This window comes from Chelonia mydas, chromosome 6 (assembly GCF_015237465.2).
Source record: "Chelonia mydas isolate rCheMyd1 chromosome 6, rCheMyd1.pri.v2, whole genome shotgun sequence".
NCBI classification, from domain to species: Eukaryota; Metazoa; Chordata; order Testudines; family Cheloniidae; genus Chelonia; species Chelonia mydas.
Genome location: NC_051246.2, coordinates 52,613,855 through 52,634,489, shown reverse-complemented (window position 1 = coordinate 52,634,489; position 20,635 = coordinate 52,613,855). Strand labels below are relative to the sequence as shown.

Genomic DNA, 20,635 nt, shown 5'->3' with positions numbered 1-20,635 from the left:
CTGATTCCCAGGCCCAAATGTTAACCACAAGATCATCCTTTGCCTCTTTAAATACCCTGGTGAAGAGCCTAAGTCTAAAGTGTTAGACTTAGAGAGCCTTCCTCCACACATAGATTACTCATAGTTTTACAGTAAGCTGGGGCCGCTAGTACTCATTTGTGTTTCAATCATTGTCTATGTTCTGCTAAATTTACTGGTGTTAGCACTGATTTTGGTATTGTGAAACTGTTTTGTGGAACCCCAGCTAGAAAACACATTAGTGCAAAGTGAATTTTTCCTCCTCAAATTAATCCTGCTGCATTTAATTAATGGTGACCTTGCAGTGGACATATAAACAATAATAAATGATATTTTTAACATTGTAAGGAAAAAAAATGTACCGTTACTTGTAGGTCTTTTGTGCGAAGAAGGGAGGTTGATCTAGTGGTTGCAGCAAGGGGTTTTTAGTCAGGATTTCTGGGTTCTAGTCTTAGCTTTTCTCCTGATTCTCTGTGTGGCGTAGGAGCAGTTACTTCACTTTCCTGTGCCTCAATATTTACCACCCTCAAAAGGTTGAAATAAACAATGTAAAAGGCTCTGAGGTTCTGAGATGGCACAGTAGAAGGGCAAACTATCAGCATTCTCTCTTGCTCGTTTCAGTAGTTCTCCTTTCAATTTTAGTTTCATAGTTCTTTTTTCAGTCTTTCCTCTAGATTGAATGAACTGTTCAAAACTCAGGCTTCCCACTTCAAAGGTATCCTGTGCTGTTTTAATCTCCACAGGTTTCTGTAAATTCAATAGAGAGATATTGTATATGAAACACAAATGGCTTCTTAATTTCTAGGTTACATGTAGAAAAAAGAGGAAAGGGTTTTTCAGGTTCTGTTTCAGAAGTGTATTGATATAAATTAAAGGGAAATTCCTAGACAAAAAGTTTGCTAAGGTAGAATTAAGGCTGAGAGTACATACCGATAAACTACAAAGCCATCTTTAGAAACCCAGGCAATCCAGATACCCATATGAATGAATGGGGTGAGGGGAAGGAAAGAGGACAGGGATTCAGCCACAGCATGTGGAATATACAGGAATTCAATTCTGTATTCTGATTGTTGAGAGGGGAGTTTCAAAACTGGCTCTTGGAAGGAGTCTGATGAAGGTTTCTATCCATGTTGTTCTGATTACAGGAGAAAAGAAAAAATCTGTAAGAAATACCAAGTGCTTTTTTCCTTCCCACACCCATATATTTTCTCCTGCCTTTCACCAAACCTCTCTATTCAAGGACATACATGATATACCATAAATCTTTCTTTGCAACCAAGGCAGCCTTTGCACCAAATAATGCACATCATGTTTGCAGCAGAGGGCAGAAATCGCAAGTCAGAATTGAACTTCATAAACTGTTTGTTCTGACCGTTCTTTTCTAAGCTGTTATCCCAAAGGCCCTAAGTATTCCCTATGATGGGGTTTTTGGAGGTGGGAACATTGACTGTGCTGCGTGAAAAAAGTGTTGAAAAGAGGGAGGTGTCCCTATTGTAGTGCCAATGACATGACCCTCTCACTTACAGGAAGCAATTGTGTCTAGTGATTAGAGCAAGTGACAGAGAGTCAGGACTCTTGGGTTCTATTCCCAGCTGTACCTCTGGCTTACTGTGTGACCATAGGCAAATCACAACTGCTCTGTCCCTCCATTGCATCGTCTACAAAGTATGATGATAATTCGCACCTCGCAGAAGGATTCTGTCACTTGGGGGGGATTTATGGATGAAAGGCGGTGTAGAAGGGTAAGTGCTGCTGTTATAATGACCTCTGTCCTAAAACTTTATATATCTATCTTCTGATAAAGATTTCTTAGACAAATAGTTCTCCACACCTGTTTGTTTGAGAGACAGTGACTATAAGATTTTCAATCCAATGCTCTCAGTGTATCATTTCAAAGTGATCTATAAACATCATCACTCCTCACCCTGACCTTACCTGCTTAAATGGACACCATCAACTTAAAACCACTCAGCTATCTGAGATAGCCTCACCTATTGTTACAAGCCATAGCTAAGATCACTGTAACCCAGAGAGATGAGAGCCAAAGGTATTTCTCTATTTTTCTAGATGGCTCACTTGGTGTATTTGACAGCAGTCTGTGTGTAGTCAGTTTCACTATTTCTGTGGCATTGGTTGATGAGTTTCCCCTTGTTTTGCACAGAGCACTTACTTTGAAACTAGGACAATGTGATTGCAGAGCCAAACAAATGAGCAGAGTAATGTTGCAGCTCAAGGGCAGGCACAGCACCTGAAAATACATTTAACTCATTTACTGAAATTCACTAGACTTCAAGTTGACAGAAGCTAATTGTTCTCAGGGGAACATAGGAATCTAGTATCATAATAACATTTATCATAGCAGTGTGGTCTGCTTGTCCATCTAATCACTTACCCTACCTCCAGGATTGACTGTTTATCCACCTATGGCCTCTAGCAGTGGTCATTGGTCCTTCGCCTGTTACCTTACCTCTGGCAGCAGCTATTGGCCTGTCTACTGCATTCATCTTTGTCTAGTGCCTGATGATTCAGACAGTTCACTCCTCCATAGACACCTTTTCACTGACCTGCCCTAATAACGACAATCTAATACATGAAAAATCTCTCACAATAACAAAATTCCAAGACTGTAATGTTACCTTCCGACTGAATTTTTCCTAGGAAATACTTAGACATTAGCTCCTTTCTGAAGGATGATGTTCTGCCCTGGGCATAGTTGACACTTCTCTGGATAGCCCCTGGACACTTGCATAACCTATGAAGCACCTGTCCCACTTGCTAGGAGCATGAGATTCGAGGTGGTTTTCACGTGTAAGTCCCTGCATTGTGGGGTGAAGTTAGGACCTACTGGACCCATCTAGTCACAGCTGCAGTGTGACTGCATTCCGTCCACAATGGGGAGAAACACCATTGTAGGTGGCACCGGCTCAGCTGGGCCTGAGCTGAAGGCCTTGTCCCGGGCACTGCAAACCAACACCTGTAAAACGAAAGGGATGGCTGGAAAATGCTGATGCATGGCTTTGTACAGGCAATACAAGTGCAAGGTATTCCAACCAAGTGGGTGTTGTAACACCTTTTCACCTAGTGTAGGCAAGTTCTTAGTAAGAACTAAACGGGCAAGCGCTTGCAGTGTATTAGCCCAAGAAGCCATTCTGTGTGGCCTTGGGCAACTTCTTGATAGTGTCTAGTCTTAAACCAAAACAATCTTCCTACTTAGCTCCACTGGATAGAGGCTCACATTGGACTCTCACCTAGTGTACCTCATGCTTGTAGATCACCAAAGTCCTCATATGAGTTTTGGCTGTGGTATTGTGCTGGACTCCCACGTACAATTAGGCCAACCACTAGATGGGTGAAGGACTTTGCTAACTGGACAAGTCTGTTGTGGCATCTGGTCACAATTTGTCATCAGCCTGCAAAGACAAGAGTATGAAAAGTTACCAGATAAGTTTGAGGCCCTGAGTAAGTTTCATGCACAGCCTTCTAAAACCGTGAATGCATTACTTCTCTGGCAGCCCACGCAAAGTTTCAAAAGAGGTTAAAATATGTTGAGGTTGTCTAATTTTTCAAAGGAAGTTGGCAGCCAAATACTGCAGCAGCTGGGAGTTTGCGCAAGAGCCCGTGTCAGGACAGGCTGCCAGTGGAGAAGGCAGCAAATGAAATCACACAATGTGGGTGACCATGTCAAGGTTCAGTTGAGATAGGAAATGCCTACAACTTGGTGATGTTCCTTCAGTGCACAAGAGAGGCACCTAGGCTCAGAATTCAGATGTCTCTCAAAAGATAAGTCTGGAGATTTACAATAATCTCCAGACTCCTTTATCTTGTTTAGAAGCAGATAGCTTGGTACCTGTCAAGAGGATGAGAATGGAAGGAAAGGAGCCTAATATAAATATAGGTCCTAGGAGTAAGTTTGCTTTTATTGGGGTGGATCTGAGAATGGTCTGCCACCCAAAAGAAGATATGGACAATCTTCATTATAATGCAGGGATGAAAAAATGTGGGAGTAAGGTGATAAAAGATCATGATAGGCAAAATCTTATTTGGGAATAGTAGCCAGGCTCTTACATAGAGCCATAATGATTATTTAATCATGGAACTATATTTGTACTTTTTATTTCAACAGAGTTCTTCTCCCTCTCTTTCTCTGAATATGATTTCATATACATTTGATGCATTACAATTATATAACAAACATTTCTGCAGGCAAAATAGAAAAACCCAATAATGGAGCATAAAGCCATCTGGAGAAGCAGTACTTATAACTAATTGCTTATTTAAAACACAAACCCTCCTGAAATGATTGCTGCACTTTTTGGCCTTTGTCCTCAACAGACCTGAATGCTGTTTTAGCTCCTTCCGAAGACTGGACGCTAAGGCTGCTACTGAAAAATTCCAGCAGGACCTGGGTTTCCGAATGTTAAATTGTGGAAGGACTGATCTAATCAACCAAGCTATAGAGGCGCTGGGACCTGATGGGGTTAACACAATGGATGATCAGGTATATGAGAAGACCCTGAGAAAGTTTCCCTGCATGAGCAAATTAAATGTTTTTTGTAGAGGCAAATCAATGCATGATGACTCAGGTATTTTTCTCAAGTTCTAGCTTGGGTTAGCCTGTGAACTCTTTAAGAGAATTGTTTCTACATCGCTTGGTGAGCAGCTGCATTCCCTGGAATGCTTTATGGCATGTCTCCAGCAGAAATGGAGGATAGATTAGTATTCAGAATATATAATAGGAAAGCTAGATTTTGTTTTGCACCTAAATGTTTGCAAAATTAAGATACCTACATGCTTGCTGCCAGTGGCTAGTTCTCCAGTTGAAATTCAGGCCAGGTCAATGAGGAGTGACCAAAAGGTGTTACTATCTGATGGCTTTTGGGTGACCTGTATGAAGTGAGTTAGATGCTGCTCTTAGCCCAGTTCCCAGTGGACATGCAAAAAGCCCCAGTTGGAACTCTCTACAGAAAGGCCAAGAAGAGCTCAGCGGGCAGATGAGTTCTCTATCCTTTCACTTCTGAAGTGGTCTCTTCAGATCTGAGTTGAGGCACATGAGCAGTATGGAACTGCCCATACTGACTCCGTCCCAATGATTAACAGTGGACTTCCGTACAGGGCACCTTTCCTTGCACTGAATTTACTTTGAATTAAAAAATTACTTTGAGATGACAGTACAATAGTTGTGGCAATGTGCAGGAGCTGCTTCTATTCGGGGACAGCAAGATACCTATTAGGAGTGGAGAGGTTGACGAACATATTAAGGCCCAGCTTGACAAAGCCCTGGCTGGGATGATTTAGTTGGGGTTGGTCCTGCTTTGAGCAGGGGGTTAGAATAGATGACCTCCTGATGTCTCTTCCAACCCTAACCTTCTATGATTGTATAATATCTATAGTGCTGCACATCATAGCAGGCTTGCAGACTATATTTTAAAATAGACCCACCTTCACAAATGCACATACACCTATTGCTTCTGGAGCAGGGGGGAGGGAGGGGGAAATTGCCTGTAAGTGTGCAAACAAGCATTGTCCGTGCAAGCTGGTTGTGCACAGGTGAGTTATTAGATGCACAATGACCTGATTTACATAGGCTTTGTGGGCGTAGGGGCAATAGCACACATTTGTGGGGCAGCCTGGAGGAAGACGAGCGCCACTTTTAAAACAATACAGCTGGCTCCAGTCTGTTTTGTTTCATGAAAATCTGCCACTTGGGGGGTTTTTTCCCTCACATTTTTGTGGTTTCAGGATATAAAGCCCAGAGGACTTTTGTTCTTTCAAAACAAATCTTTGATATTTTTTGCCTCTGATGCTTTGTTCAGTGACCTGCTGATTTATTTACCCTCACACCAAAGAAATCACAGCGCAGAGCCCATTGCACTTGGCTGAGGATTTTTTTCCTTTCAGCCAGACAGAGGGTGGGGGGTTGTTTTTCAGCCAAACTCTGCACTTTGATGGTTTTTGCTGTCAGCACAAGTTAAGGGGTTTAAAACTTTGTAAACAGTTGATAGCATAGTCTCATTATCACCCGATTGATGTCATATTGTAGCCAATCCTACTGGAGGATTTCATTGAATTAGTGTTAAGGATTGCTGTACTGGTGTTTACTTTGCGTGTCCTCAACAGAGGACACCTCTCCCAAATTTACAGCCCAGCATCCTGGCATCTTATTGACTAAGGAGGCTTGGAGGAGGATGTCTAGGGAGACATTGCTGTTCTGTGATTAGCCACTTGTATCACTGTGAAACAAAGAAAGACCGTTCTCTTCTCTGAGTCCCAGGGGCTGAGCATGCTTTCTCTGCTGCATTACCAGCTAAGGATGGGGTTAAATCAAAACCCTAGATGTCAACTCTACCATATGTGGGATCTGGATCCAGATCTGAACTTTGCAGCTGGCACCTGTTTCTGTAATGGGATGTGCCAGAGCCAGCATGCCTACGGAAAACTGACTTAAGGCCTGGAAACAGAACCCAGATCTATTGGACAGCAGAGTGGAGCACTAACCAGAGTGACACCTAGCCAGCCCATCTGATACAGTCATATTAGACTTACCCTGGCTAAGGAAATCATTCTTAAAATGCTACACAGTAGGCAGGAATCTCTGAGTCATTACAGGCAGGTGTGGCTGCCCAACTCGTGGCGAGCAGAGCTGGAAAAAACTTTCCTGGTAAGGGCCACCCAATCAGATGGAAGTGAGATAGCCGCTGGCCCCACCATTCAGAAGCAGGTTCAGATTTTGAAGGTGTTTGTCTGAAGTGTTTGTTGAGACCCAGCTCTAGTCGTAGCCTCAATACTCAGAGTAGGGTTACTGAGGTTTGAGCTTGGAGCTGATTTATGGTTTCCAATGGATGCCATTTGCTACTCATTGGTTTCATATGGTTTTGTGGGGGAAAAAATAAAACTCAGAGGTTTGGGGTGAGTTTCCTTTTGAGTTCTTGGTTTTTATCTGAACCTGAAATGCAGATTAAAACTTGTGGGGCGGGGAGTGCAAAAGGCCCATGACTCAAATGGAAAGATGGAGTTATACAAACCCCTTAGAATTGAATCCCCGAGTTTGGCAGAGTACTAGTTACAAATAGAGATGGCCCAGAACCTAAACCACAGCTCTAACTCTGAATCTACAGCTGAATTTCCTACCCTTGTCATGTGCCTGCGTCAAAGCCAAACCCCAGCTCCAAGCATTCCCAGAGAAGGCAGTTCCAGCTTCGGATCAGAACTGTCCCAGGTCTGGGGGGGCACTCAGATTCTGGCCTTTTCAGAGAGAAGCTTGAGCAGCATGTGTGGGATCCAAACTCCACACCTGGCATTTGGATCCAGGGTTTGATTCAGGCCCCTTTGTAAGAATGAGGCTAGATTATTGTTTGATTAGTGCAGAGATGCCCCTTTGTGAAAAATTCAGTCAAATAAAATAAAATTTAAAAAACCCAGAGAATGAAAAGTGAAAGAACCTGAGACGTGAGCTTCAATCTATTTCTTCATGAAAGCATTTTGGCCATTTACTTGGCTTGGCTATTTCTGGAGTGATTTGTTTGTAAATACGGCCGGTCTAGCTCATGGGTAATCTCTGGCTGGTCATTGTTTAAACAGAGAGAAAGCAAGAGAGAGAGATTTTATGGGTAGAAATGTTCTATCAGTGCTGAAATACTTTAACAAATATTGTTTTGCCAATGGAGATCGTGTTTGCCAAGTAAACTTCTCTGTGTTTGTTTCTGCTTAAGTTCCCCTGGCCAAGGAGGATGCAAGGAGCTCTGTTCCTTTCCTGCAGCCTTAGGAAAGGGGCTGCCTCTAAAAACATGGCTCAGTGCAAAGTTTAGGATTTTAAATAACCCATTTAAAATGATTGCTAGCTCATCTGCTCTTTATTCAATGTAGGACATGTCACATTCCTATTTTAATGTCTTGATTTCCCCCGCAGCACGCAGAAATCACAAATGCATATACATCCCCTGTGCACACATGCACACATTGTATGTATATCACACACTGCACATTATTTATATATATATATATATATAAATACACACACACACACACACACACACCTATATTGCAGACCCAGTTCCATCAGCCCCTTTGGCCGATGGACTCTCTGCTGTGAGGCCTGTAGATACAGGCTAACTGTTGCTGACTTTTCTTCCTGAAGGGCGTGACCCCACTAATGTATGCCTGTGCTGCTGGAGATGAAGCCATGGTCCAGATGCTGATTGATGCTGGAGCAAATTTGGATATACCAGTAAGTAAGGGCCAAAACCAGAAAACCTGCTCATCTTTGACTTGTAAATAAGCAGGATCGGTTATGAAATCTCTCCCAGCAACCAAAAGCTCCAGCTTGTGGAGTTTGTACACCAGACTTACTTTCAGAGCTCATTGTTTCAAGGTTTTGGGAGAAATAAAGCCCAAAGCCCCTTGGAGTGCGCAGTGGCTGAAATAATGATTGACATAGGGAGCAAAAAAGGTCTCCTTTTGGAAAGAGCTGCCACTAAGGGAAATCAATAGGCACATTAGAGAAGCCCAGACGAGAGAACACAATGATTAGCCCGGGCAGCACTCTCTGAATGGTGTCAGTCTGTCACTACCAGGGATTGTTATTCCCCAGGGAAATGTCAATTACAGTAGAGTCTGAAGAATATGGGAGAGAGACAGAGACTGCTATGGTCAATAACTGAGCTTTTCGTGTTCCCAGGTTCCTGGCAGCAATCCCCGATATCCCTCAGTCCATCCCGACAGCCGGCACTGGACTGCGCTCACCTTTGCTGTGCTACATGGACACATTTCTGTAGTTCAGGTAAGCAAAGGGGAGGGAGACACAGTTGTGATGAATCCTTAAAATATACATTGAGAATGAGGGGTGATCTATTTCTCTGAGCACAGGGCAGGGAGCCAGGACCTCCTAGCTTTTAAACCAAGCTCAGAACTGGGTTCCCTTTGTTGCTTTGGTCTTTTTAAAATCACTGATTATCCATGTACTTGTAAAATGAGGGGAATGTGACATGCCTTACAGTGTTGGTGGGGGTTGATTCGTTAAGCTCTGGAAAGGCTTTGACAATGAAACATTCTACAAATTCTTATTCTTTCTTCTAATTACTATTTGTATATTAATGTCTTAAGTTTTTCTGGCCTCAAAACAATGTGGATCAGCCACTAACAATGGTGTCTGGTGAGCTGGTGCTTTCAGGGGAGTGTGTCCAAGTATGGGCAGAGTGCTTGGTCAGCATGTTTCTTGAAAGTAATAGCTATGGCCTGGATACTTTTTATAGGTGCAAAAATTGAGTTGCCGGTCCATTCCTGCTTAAAAGCCCGCTCCTGAGAGAAGAGCACCCTGTGCTCCCTTTGCATGCTCCAGCCCTGAAAGCTGTGACTCTCCTAGAATGGGTTCTGAATGTATCATCAGTGGGAGTGCTGCTACATCCAGCCACTCCTTTGCTCACTAGGTACATTTGGATTCCCTTCCTGCAAGCTCTGCGCATGCTCATTGCCAGTCTTTCTGCTGAATTCACACAGAGGGCATGCAGAATTGGATGCCAGGGGTGCCTTGTGGAGCCCTCCAATGTACCCACCCGCTCTCTCTAACTTCAGGGTGAGTTCAAAACTGGTCCACAGGAGGTTTTCAGCTGCTGGTGAGGCAATAAGCAATTTCTATTCAGCTCTCAAGGAAGACACAACTATAAGCTAATGTGGGGTTTTTTTTATATTTGGTTTTACAAATGTATGCAAATGTAAATGCAAATTAGATTCCTCCTTCATGTCCTTGGCAAGTTGCCAGTGCACTCTTTACATTTCAAAGGTTGTACAATTTTAATTTACATGTGAGATAATACATGTGATACTCTCAGGAGACAGTGCTGAGAAATACATCAACAAGGCTCCTTGGACTGAACTGAGCCTTCTGCTCCTCTGGGCCGTATTATGTTGCCTGCAGCAAGTGTTTATTCACTTAGATGTTTTAAGTATTTAAACTTCTAAATCTAATGTCAAAACCTTCCCTACAATGATCATCACTGAAAGAGTCCTATCTCCGCTTTCTCTGAATGTAGTGAAGCCCAGTGGAATTGCCTCTTTCTTGATATCCATGACTGGATTTGCCATATCTTGCTTCTCCATCAAGGGAGAAATAAATTAGTAAGTAGAAAAAGTCATTGTCCTCCACCAGCAATATTATGCTGAAAATGTAAATGTGAAATTACCAGGCACAATCATACATCCAGTCTGTGCCGAGGCAAGGGATGTAATAAATTGGTGACCACCTAGGGCTCCATGATTGTCACTGTGCTGCATACTATGGCTGCTCAGAAATGCATGCCATACCAGCAGCAAGAATAGAACCCAGATCCTCCTGCTCCAAAAGCACAGGTTCTTGCCATGTGAATTAAAAGGAGGCTCTCCATCAACTAGCAGCAGGATAAGGCTTATGCCATATAGCTGGATGATTGTGACTCTGTCCAGCAGAGGAGCAGTGGTTTTCCCAGAGGAAAGAATCCCAACTAGCTGCCCTCTATGGCTATGCATGGTCAACAGGGTGTCTGCCCCTGCCTGGAAATACAAATGCCCAGACCTGCTTAGTTGTTCTTATAAATGAAGGGTTCTTCTTCAAGTGCCGCTCCCTATGTGTATTTCCCAAGTGGGTCCACGTGTGCCCGAGTCTGGCAATTCTAACAAGCAGTGTCCACTGGCCTGCACTTATACAGTAGTTCACCTCATGCTCCCGACCGAGGGCATACGAGCCATGCGCAGGCCATCGCCTCTCCAGTTCCCTCTTACCACCACATGGCCTGTGTCAGAATCCCTGTGTCCACGGATTTCTCCAGCTTTTATCCTTGTACTCTAAGTCAGGGGTGGGCAGACTTTTTGGCCCGAGGGCCACATCAGGGTACCAAAACAGTATGGAGGGCTGGGTAGGGAAGGCTGTGCCTCCGCAAACAGCCTGGCCCCCACCCCCTCCCACTTTCCGTCCCCTGACTGCCCCTCTCAGAACCCCGGACCCATCCAACTCCCCCTGCTCCTTGTCCCCTGACTGCCCCCTCCAGGGACCCCCGCCCCTAACCGCCCCCTGGGACCTCACCCCCTATCTTGCCATAACTTAGAGGTTGTAAGGACAAGCTATATTGTCTCACAGGATCTCTAAATGGATTTCTGGGTGCATCATCACATGCTACCAACTAGTGCACATCCCTCCACCTGACGGGGTAAGGGCATACTCCACCAGAGCACAAACTGCCTCTACAGCATCAGTGGACGAAATACCATTACTGGACATAGGCAGGCAGCTATCTGGAATTCCATTCACACCTTCACTAAACACTACACACTAGTTTAAACCTCCAGTGCAGACCCAGTAGTGGGAACTGCAATAATTCAAGCATCTTTCTTGCACCCCCACTCCAGTCTGAGTACTGCTTGTCAATCACGCACATGTGGAATACACATAGGGACCAGCACTTGAAAAAGAAATGGAGGTTACTTACCAGCAACTGGAAATTCTTTGAGATGCGTGGTCCCTATCTGCCCTCCATCCCCTCTGCTTTGGATCTTACTAGATTTGCGGTACAAGGAGGAACTGGAGAGGCATCGGCCCACACTGCCTCTTATGCCCTCAGTCTGGAGCCCAAGGTGAATGACTGCGTGTGTGCAGGCCAATGGACACTGCTTTTTAGAATTTACACGCATGGGCACCACGTGTCAAATGCAGCTAGGGATGACACATCTCAAAGAACTTTCAGTTACAGCTAAGTCACCTCCATTTCCTGCCAGTTGACCCCGCTCCACATGATGGTGTCAATGTGACTTTGTTACTTTTTGCTACTTCAAATGTTTGAAAAGGATATTGTCCCCACTCCTCCATGGCCAGTTACTGCTGGCTTAGCGCCAGTCTGCCTGCAAAGAGTTCCCCCAGGGTGGGGGCTGGTTAACTCCCTGGCCAAAGTAAAGATACAGTTTGTGCCCCGAAGGAGGATTAGGCTTCGCGGGTGGCAAGTCAGGGAAGCCCGAGGAGTCTTGTCATCCAGAATTTGCAGGGCCTAAGGTTCTGGCAGAGCAGTTTGGCTCTTGTGGCAAATTCCGTTAGCCATCTTGTCTGCTTCCTGCACAGCATGTAACCAAATGGCAGGGATTTCCCACACTGCAAAAGCATCGAACCCTTTTGAGTCTGGAGATCAGATGAAAATGTGCCCACTGGGATACAATAAATAGGGGGCTTTAGTCTCCTGTCCACCTGATACCTTTCACCAGAACTAGACTGAGTATAACAAAAACAAAAAAAACAAGAACAGTAAAGAGAGAAGAATAAATAAATCCCTAAAGAGATGTTAGCCATGAGCCCCTAGGCTTCAGTCCCAGACTCAGGCAACAAACAGATGCATGTGAGAGGTGAGTTTGCCTTGCGATGGATATTTTTCCTTTAGTTTTTGCTGAGCTCCCTTTGTGTTTTTCACCCTTTGCTACGGACCTAATGGGTTTCCCTCCCAACACACAGGCTCTTCTGTTGTGTCTTTCTGAACTGCTCGGTTCTGAACTTCTTGTCTCTGATTGGTCTTTTGCAGCTGCTCTTGGATGCCGGTGCCCATGTTGAGGGCTCCGCAGTTAACAGCGGTGAGGACAATTATGCTGAGACCCCACTTCAACTGGCTTCAGCGGCAGGTGAGTCAAATAAGATGCTTACGTTCTCACTCCCAAGATCACAGGAAAACTATGGCAGAAGTATAGAAGTATGGGTCAGATGTTCAGGTTTTAGTTATATGACTTGGGATTTACTTTGCATTGTACTTTAAGCCAATTAACAATGAAAGGTGTAATGAAAATTTCAAACTGGTGGGGGAGTAGGTAGCTTCCGGGGGTTAGATAATGGGATACAGTACTTTTTTCATGCCTAAATCACTAGTGGAAGCCTAGCCTAGGTTAACAGTATCTGAGACCTGTTGCCATCTGCTGTTTGGTGACCAACCTGAAATGTGCTGCTGCGCGTCAGCTCAGTCCACATTTACCACTGTCACTAATTATCACTTCCTGCCAACAGCCTCAGCAGGGAAGCCAAGTGCTGAGTGGGACTGCAGTGTGCTTTCACTCATAGTGCGTGCATGGGGCAGCATTGGGAAAGTTAGGTTGCCACTGTCCTCTGGACATCCTCTGCCTCTCCTGGAGCTGAACAGCCTCCAAGGCTGTCAGACTAACACCTTTCATCAGCCCAAGAGTCACACTGGGAAAAACCATCTTAGGTTGTACAAAGATCTTTGTTTTATCTCATTCGTTAAAAAAAGAAACAACATCTTGAGCCTGTTCTCCAAGCAGGTGCCACGTCGGGGGCTTACATGGCATATAAGGACTCACCTGTGCCAGCTCAAAGATCATTATTCTTCTCCGTCACCTGCAGCCTACCATTTTGGTTTTCCTCTGTTCTTTCTCCATCATTTGAAGTCTGATTATTATGGGATGGATTCTCTGGTTTGCTCTTTTTGTGCCATCCCAATGGCATAAAGGGAGCAGAAGGTTGTCCCCAAAACTGTTGTAGCTGGCTCTCCCACCACCACTCCCTGCAGCCTCTGGCAGCGGGGATGGAGGGTGGCTGGAATGCATGTTGCTCCAGTTATCTACGGCTGCAGGATGACCCCTTGCGGGCCATAGCCAGCTAGAACAGTTAGAGCAGCCCCCAGATTCCCTTTTGGACCCCCTTTTAGCTACACTCAGCAGGAGCTGACAACTGAGAATCTGTCCATATTGAAGCCAGATGCATGTACATCTGCTTGTAATGTAGTTTGAATTCAAGATGTTGAAACACATGAGGGAAATGTAACTTTTTAAAAATATAGTAAAATATACCTCCCTTCCCCCTCACCCCCCCCCCATTTATACATAAAGATGTGCCTGTGCTTCAAATAGAATACAGGACTGGGTGCCAGAACTCCTGGGTTCTCTTCTGAGCTCTGCCCCTAACTAGTTGTGTGGCACTGGGCAAACTTAGCCTCTTTTTGTCTCAGTTTCCTCCATCTGTAAAATGGGGGTAATAATATTTGTCTCCCTCTCAGGGGTGTTGTGAGGCTTAATTAACACTTGTGGGGTGCTATAGAAGTGCCTTTTAAAGGATGCTGGAAAATGGAATTATCATTACTTTTCTGCCAATTCTTAGGGAACTATGAGCTGGTCAGTTTGTTACTGAGTAGGGGCGCAGACCCCCTCCTGAGTATGCTGGAAGTCAATGGGATGTCCTCATCGCTTCACGAAGACATGAACTGCTTTAGTCACTCAGCCGCACATGGGCACAGGTAAACCTCTGTTCAAAATCAGCCTTAAATTGAAGACCCTCTCAGTGCGGGGATTCGTATACAATTGTTGTACAAGTTCATTTCTCTTGTTGTAGGCTACCCGCATCGCACACAGGCTGTAGCATGGCTTTACATCACAATTCCCAGACCAAAAATCCCTATCCACGCTGGTCTAGGAAGTGTTGCTAGAACCCTCCCGGCAACAGCCATGTTTTAATGCAGTAGAGTCACTAGCATTATTCTGACTCCAGTGTGGCCATACCCTGCACTGACTTTTGAAGGGATGCATTGGAAAGTAATTATCACTTTGAGTGGTTCTATTCCCAGAATAACTGTGTAAAATTGGCACCTTCTTATTCAACAGATGCAATCCCGCAGGGTTTGCAGATCTATATTTTAGTCACTAAAGTCAGCAAATAAGTTTTTCTTCTGCTTTTTTCACACCTGTTAGCAGCACTACAGAGCCACCATAGCTAGGAGAGAAGGAGCTGGATTTGTTTCTGGGTCAGGCAGCAACAACAGAATTGTTAAGTTCCAACTGCAGGGCACAATTCCGAAGATGTGGGTTGCACATGTATAACTGGAGGCAGAATTTAAAGGCAGTGGGGTTCCCGAGGTGCAACCTGGGGCAGAATTAGGTCTGCAGAAACTTTAATACAGATGATGTGTGAATCAGAAAAAAAACAGCTTGGCTCTTCCATTCCAGGCTGTGTTTGCAGGGTTGGTATTTAGAAATAACATTTCATTATCTGTAAACTGATCCGGAAATCATTCTAGCCCAGTCTCCATCAGAAAAATTAGTTTTGGTGTAACCACATTGATATAGTTACACCAATTCCAAACCCTTAACCTAGATGTGCTGCAGCAGTGTACAACTGGGCTTACATCAATGCAGCGCATACTGGTAACTTACCAAATTGAATCATAACAATGTAAACCCCACTTTATATTGGTGCAGCATGTCTGCATTAAGACTTGGCTCCCCAGGAACTACAGTGATGTAGTTATACCGACAAACATTTTCCTAATGCTACTTCCCATGACTCAAGAGCTTGTGAAGTGTGAAATGTTGCACCTTATCTTTTCAGTGTTAACATCCTTGATTGTGCAATGTCTTATGGTAAAGCATCCGATGGGTTAATTGTGCCACAGTAAGAGTCCTCTTTCTATAACATGTTCTTACCATGCAAATAATGAAGTTAAGCCTCCTATTTCTGGATGATTTTTGCGGGAGGGTGATCAGAAGGCATGAGATTATGTAGTATCAATTCATGCAGAAAGGGTAAAATCCAGTTCTTTGTGCACTGAGAGCGCCAGCTAGTGGCAATTCAGCACAACATCTTATGTTGGCCTAATTGTCTTGGATAGCCAACATCTGTCCCTTAAGGCTTCTCACATCTGTAGGAAAACCAAGGACCCAGGAATTCTAAATGGGACCCTCTGGTGTTGGACAGGGGCAAGCCATTGCTAGTATTGCTGGTCTGCCAGCCACACAAAGCAAACACTCACAGGATTTGATGAAACCAGTCCTGACTAAACTGCCATAATAATGTTTAAAGACCCAATCATTAGAGGAACCCAGCTCCATCTCTGGGGGGAGGAGGAAGGCAATCATTAGAGGAACCCAGCTCCATCTCTGGGGGGAGGAGGAAGGCAATCATTAGAGGAACCCAGCTCCATCTCTGGGGGGAGGAGGAAGGCATAGGTGTTGGAACTAGGGGTGCGGGGCATGCTGCAGCACTCCCTGGCTTGAAGGGGTTTCCATTATATACCAGGTTTACAATTTGGTTCAATGGCTCTCAGCAATCCCCCTGTAAAAATTGTTCCAGCATCCCTGGAGGAAGGGTTCATCTCTGGAAAGAAATGAGTCACTAAGTCAGGCTTCCAGGACTTCTGGGCCCAAATCACCCTGCCTGGTCTGTCTGGTTTGTGGGCCTTTAATTTATTAAAGAGCAATTCCTCTTCTTTTTCCTCCACAGAAACGTGCTGCGCAAGCTCCTGACCCAGCCTCAGCAGTCGAAGGGAGATGTTCTCTCGCTGGAGGAGATTTTAGCTGAGGGAGTGGAGAGTGACACCTCCAGCCAGGACAGCTCCATCGAGGGGCAGGTCAGGCTGTGTAAAACCAGGATGAAGGCCCTGCAGGAGGCCATGTATTACAGTGCTGAGCATGGCTACGTGGACATCACCATGGAGCTCAGGGTACTTGGTAAGGCAGGTTTGAAGTAGCTAGAACCCTAATAACCTGTCTCTGCGAGAGCAGGGATTACAGGTCACTAGGAGAAGGGCCTTCACCATCAAGTTCAGATCTGACAGACATTGATGGGGGAATAGGGTAGTCTCTAATTTAAATAGAAAATGACATCAAACTGCTTACTGATCACTCAGCTGCATATTCAAAAGGGCCCACTGATTTAGAGTGCCCCAATTTCTGGAACAGCCTGGGACCTGAAGATCGGAGCAGCTGATCCCTTCACTCCACTCCATTTGAAGTCCGTCAGAGTTGTGAGTGCTCAGCACATCTGAAAACTCAGGCCCCTCTGAAGTGTCTCAAATTGAGCTCTCAAAACCAGAGACAGTCAATGCCCAGGAATAGGATTTGAGGACCCGGCTTGCACCTATTCTTACACCTGTAAGGTAGTCAACTGAAGACTTTGAATTGTGCATGTTTAAATAAGATAGCTCATCAGAACAAACATGCCGCAATACTGAATTATAGCAATCACAATGGGTTTATATAAGATTGGCTATTCTGTATGCTGTAATGGTGCAGCTAATCTGCAGAATTCAGATTGCTGCTATGCTTGCAGAGAAAACCGGTGGATGAAATGAAGGTTAAAGGGGTAGCAGGCTTGGCAAGAATCAGGAACTCCTGAGTTCTAATCTTTAGTCCTGACGCGAATTTTCTCTGTGACCATGGGTAAGTCACTTCGCTTTCCTGAGCTTTCCTCAGTGACTCAGCTTCCTCACCTTTAAAATGGGGATAGTGGTACAGTTGCTTTCCAGGTTTGCTGGGAGGTCAAATTAGTTGTGTAAATTGTAAAGCACTTTCAAAATAAAAAGAGCCACTTAAATGCGGATGATGATTAGAGTAAGAGAGGAAATACCCTCTTGCTTGCTATTTCAGCAACTACCCTCCCCCCACTCACTTTCCCTTGTGTCTGGTTACAGGAATCCCATGGAAGCTTCATGTGTGGATTGAGTCATTACGGACAACCTTCTACCAGTCTCGCTATTCAGTCGTGCAGAACCTCTTAAGGGAGTTTGTCACTATTAAGGAGGAGGACTATAACGAAGAGCTGGTTAACGAAGGGCTGCAGCTAATGTTTGATATCCTCAAAACCAGCAAAGTAATCATTCATTTTTTAACAACATGAAGTTCAAATCCTTTGAGCCAGGAGTTTCACGATTATTTGATTATTGTTTTTACTAGAAGCAACGTAAACCCATGTCAGGGCCCCAGTGAATAATGGATGTACAGACAGCCGTGGCTGTGTTTACCCAAGCTCATGTAATAATGCACTACCAGGGATCAAGACATGAGGGATCCAATACTTGCTTCCTTCATGTCAAAGATGCTTATTTTAATGGAAATCCTTGTATAAACCCCACTTTAGTGATTGGCTTTTGGAACTGAGTGAGTTTACAGTAACGAAAGGGATTACCTGCAAAGTACTGGGGAGCTCAGACCGTCGGTAGCATCTCATCTACCTTCCTGGAATTTTCTGAACAATATTATTAGCTGTTATTGAAAAGCAATCTTTTTTCTTTCTTTTAAAAGTTGGCCTGACCATGCTTCCATTGAATTCAATGGTAGTTTTTGCATTGATTTCAGTGGGAGTAAGATCAGGGCCTATATCATTGTAGACTCCCTGGAGATAGCAGGGAGAGGGACTGGATGGTTAAAAACTAATGCAAAATTTGAACTTTAAAATAGTGCAGAGCCAAGCAACAAACTGATATGTTAGGAACAGAGTTTCCTGATGATAAGCCATGCTGTGGACTTTGTTGTGTAGAAGTCAGGGGAGATTTGCTGTGTAAGGATTGAGCTCTCTTAAAATAATTCTTTTTCCTTGACAGATGTGTGCCATAAACTTGCTGAGAATATTTTTGTGGTGAAATTCACCTGTGTGCATAGGTCTTGAGTTGGCTGCTCTGCACAGAGCCCTTATAGACAGAGTAGTCCTTAAAAGCAGCAAAGGAAGATTCCTATTATATAAGCAGCAAGCAAACTATTACAGCTCGTGGAGCCTACTTTTAAGCACTAATGATATAAATTCCTTCTTCCTTACAGAATGATTCAATCAACCAGCAGCTTGCAGCCATCTTCACCCACTGCTATGGCAGCAGTCCTATACCCAACATTCCTGAAATACAAAAGACGTTGCCGGCCCGGCTTGGTGAGATACTCAGCTTTATCTCAGTGAGACAGTTTCCACAGTGGTTTTGCGTTTTCTCTTTGGCGTGCTGCAGCATTTTAAACTTTTTTCCCTGTCCCATCTTTTTTCCAACAGATCCTCACTTTCTAAACAATAAAGAAATGTCTGATGTAACTTTTCTAGTGGAAGGAAAGCTGTTTTACGCACACAAAGTCCTGCTGGTTACTGCTTCCAACAGGTGAGTCAGCCTCCATGAACTACACCTACTAACTGCAACTGTGTTATTTGTGCTAAATGGAGATTAGTGATGGAGGACAGGGGCCTGTAATCCCTTACTCAAATGAGCAGCCCTTCATCACCAGTAGCCTCAATGGGGCTACCGGCATGAGTAAAGACTGCTCTCTTGAGTTTACATGATCACGCCACAAAACTTTTAGAGCCAGATTCTTTGCCTATGCTCAGATCATTAGGGAGTGGGGTCAGACCTGATTTTCTACCCAGTCCCAATGCAGGTTAGAACAACAAGGGGGCTGCTCTGACATGCACTAGTGGTTAATGTTTACTAAGGAACTGTCCAGCAGCTGAGCATAGCTGGAGTGCAGCTTGCTCTGGCCACTTCTTTCCCGCCCCTCCTTGCCTCTAACCCCCAAGGCTGAGGGAAGGACAGTGTAGGAGCCAGGTATTCTAGCTCTGTACTTACTGGAGCCTGCTTAACCCAAGGAAGTCCTCAGCAAAAGCGTTAAGGCCAGATTCTGTCCTCTCTTGCACCCCAGAAGCAAAGGCAAGTGAGGGAGGTATAAAGAATGTGGCTCCTTAGCACTGTGTACTTTGATTTTTTTTTTACAAAATACACTGAATCCCCAATATATTTTGCTCTTGCTCCTTACACGGAGATATTGTTCAGTTGATCCTATTATAGGATCAGTTATTTGCTTTTAAAAGTAGTAATAATGCAGTGTACAATTCTCAGGATTTGATTCAGCTCCAGTTTTATGGGAGTCTAATGCCATGGATTTCAGTGCAATTAGAGCACCTTAAAACTGCAGTAACATGGGAGTGAATCCAGTCCTGGGGAGTTTACAGATTTTGCTCTCCGAAGTTTACAGTTTAGTTGCTGTTAAACATGTTGATTATTTGTTTTGAAAAATATAAAGTATAAATGCAAATACACTAGGACTAAGATTCTCCATTTCCCCTTTGTTTACTGACGAACCCAAGCAAAGATGATGCAGAGTGGCAAAAATACAGAAAATCTATTAAGCAAACTTCTGTCTCCATTTTCTCAGGTTTAAGACCCTGATGACCAATAAACCAGAACTAGACAGCCAAGGCAGTAAGACTGTTGAAATTGGTGATATGAAATACAGTATTTTCAAGGTATGTAAATTATGCGCACCCTTACCACGAGCACTGTTTGTCTCCTCCTGTACTGACTGTGAAGCAAAGGCTACACGTTTTAATGTCAGAAAGAAATGATAACTGCGATTGGTCTGATTCAAACGTCTCTGCATTTTTAGGTGTGTTCTGATCTGCATCCAAACTTGCCAGCTTGGGCCTAGCTCTGAAAAGAATACGATTGGATTTTGGTTTTTTTAAGGCAGCCAATCTCCTTCATAACGGAGGACAAATAGGGTCTTTTATTTGAGTAGTTTTCTGCAAGTTCCCAGGCACAATTTTCATGCTGTGTTAAGTAAAAAAAGAACCCTGGATAGAGCCGGAGACCTGCCCAGTAATTCAAATCAGACGGTCAGAAGTCGGTGGGGCTCTCTTTAAAGACTTGATGTTGAGAATTCCTCTATTACTTTTGTTGGTGTTTCCATATTTAAATGACCTAAGGGAGGTTCGTTCATGATGAAGAGATGGTAGGTTTAAAAAAAAAAAAAAGAAAAAGAAAAAAAAACCCAGCAGGTCCGTGAAATCCAATCGTCAGGCATTGTTCCAGGTTTTCAGATCTGCATTTCAAATTAGGAAGGAAATGTGCAGAATAGAGAAATCTGA

At 44.1% G+C, this 20,635-nt stretch overlaps 1 protein-coding gene across 2 annotated transcripts in view; it reads left to right on the top strand.

The window, feature by feature from the left end:
* The window catches only part of ABTB2 (ankyrin repeat and BTB domain containing 2), a 192,796-nt gene that overhangs the window by 165,488 nt on the left and 6,673 nt on the right, over positions 1-20,635 (top strand). For both annotated transcript variants that reach the window (XM_043548297.1, XM_007067964.4), the window contains 10 exons: positions 4,351-4,516; positions 8,153-8,242; positions 8,693-8,794; positions 12,546-12,642; positions 14,126-14,261; positions 16,241-16,467; positions 17,430-17,608; positions 18,553-18,658; positions 18,773-18,875; positions 19,924-20,014. In XM_043548297.1, coding sequence (XP_043404232.1) covers positions 4,351-4,516; positions 8,153-8,242; positions 8,693-8,794; positions 12,546-12,642; positions 14,126-14,261; positions 16,241-16,467; positions 17,430-17,608; positions 18,553-18,658; positions 18,773-18,875; positions 19,924-20,014 — 1,297 coding nt within the window. The remainder of the gene's footprint in view (positions 1-4,350; positions 4,517-8,152; positions 8,243-8,692; positions 8,795-12,545; positions 12,643-14,125; positions 14,262-16,240; positions 16,468-17,429; positions 17,609-18,552; positions 18,659-18,772; positions 18,876-19,923; positions 20,015-20,635) is intronic.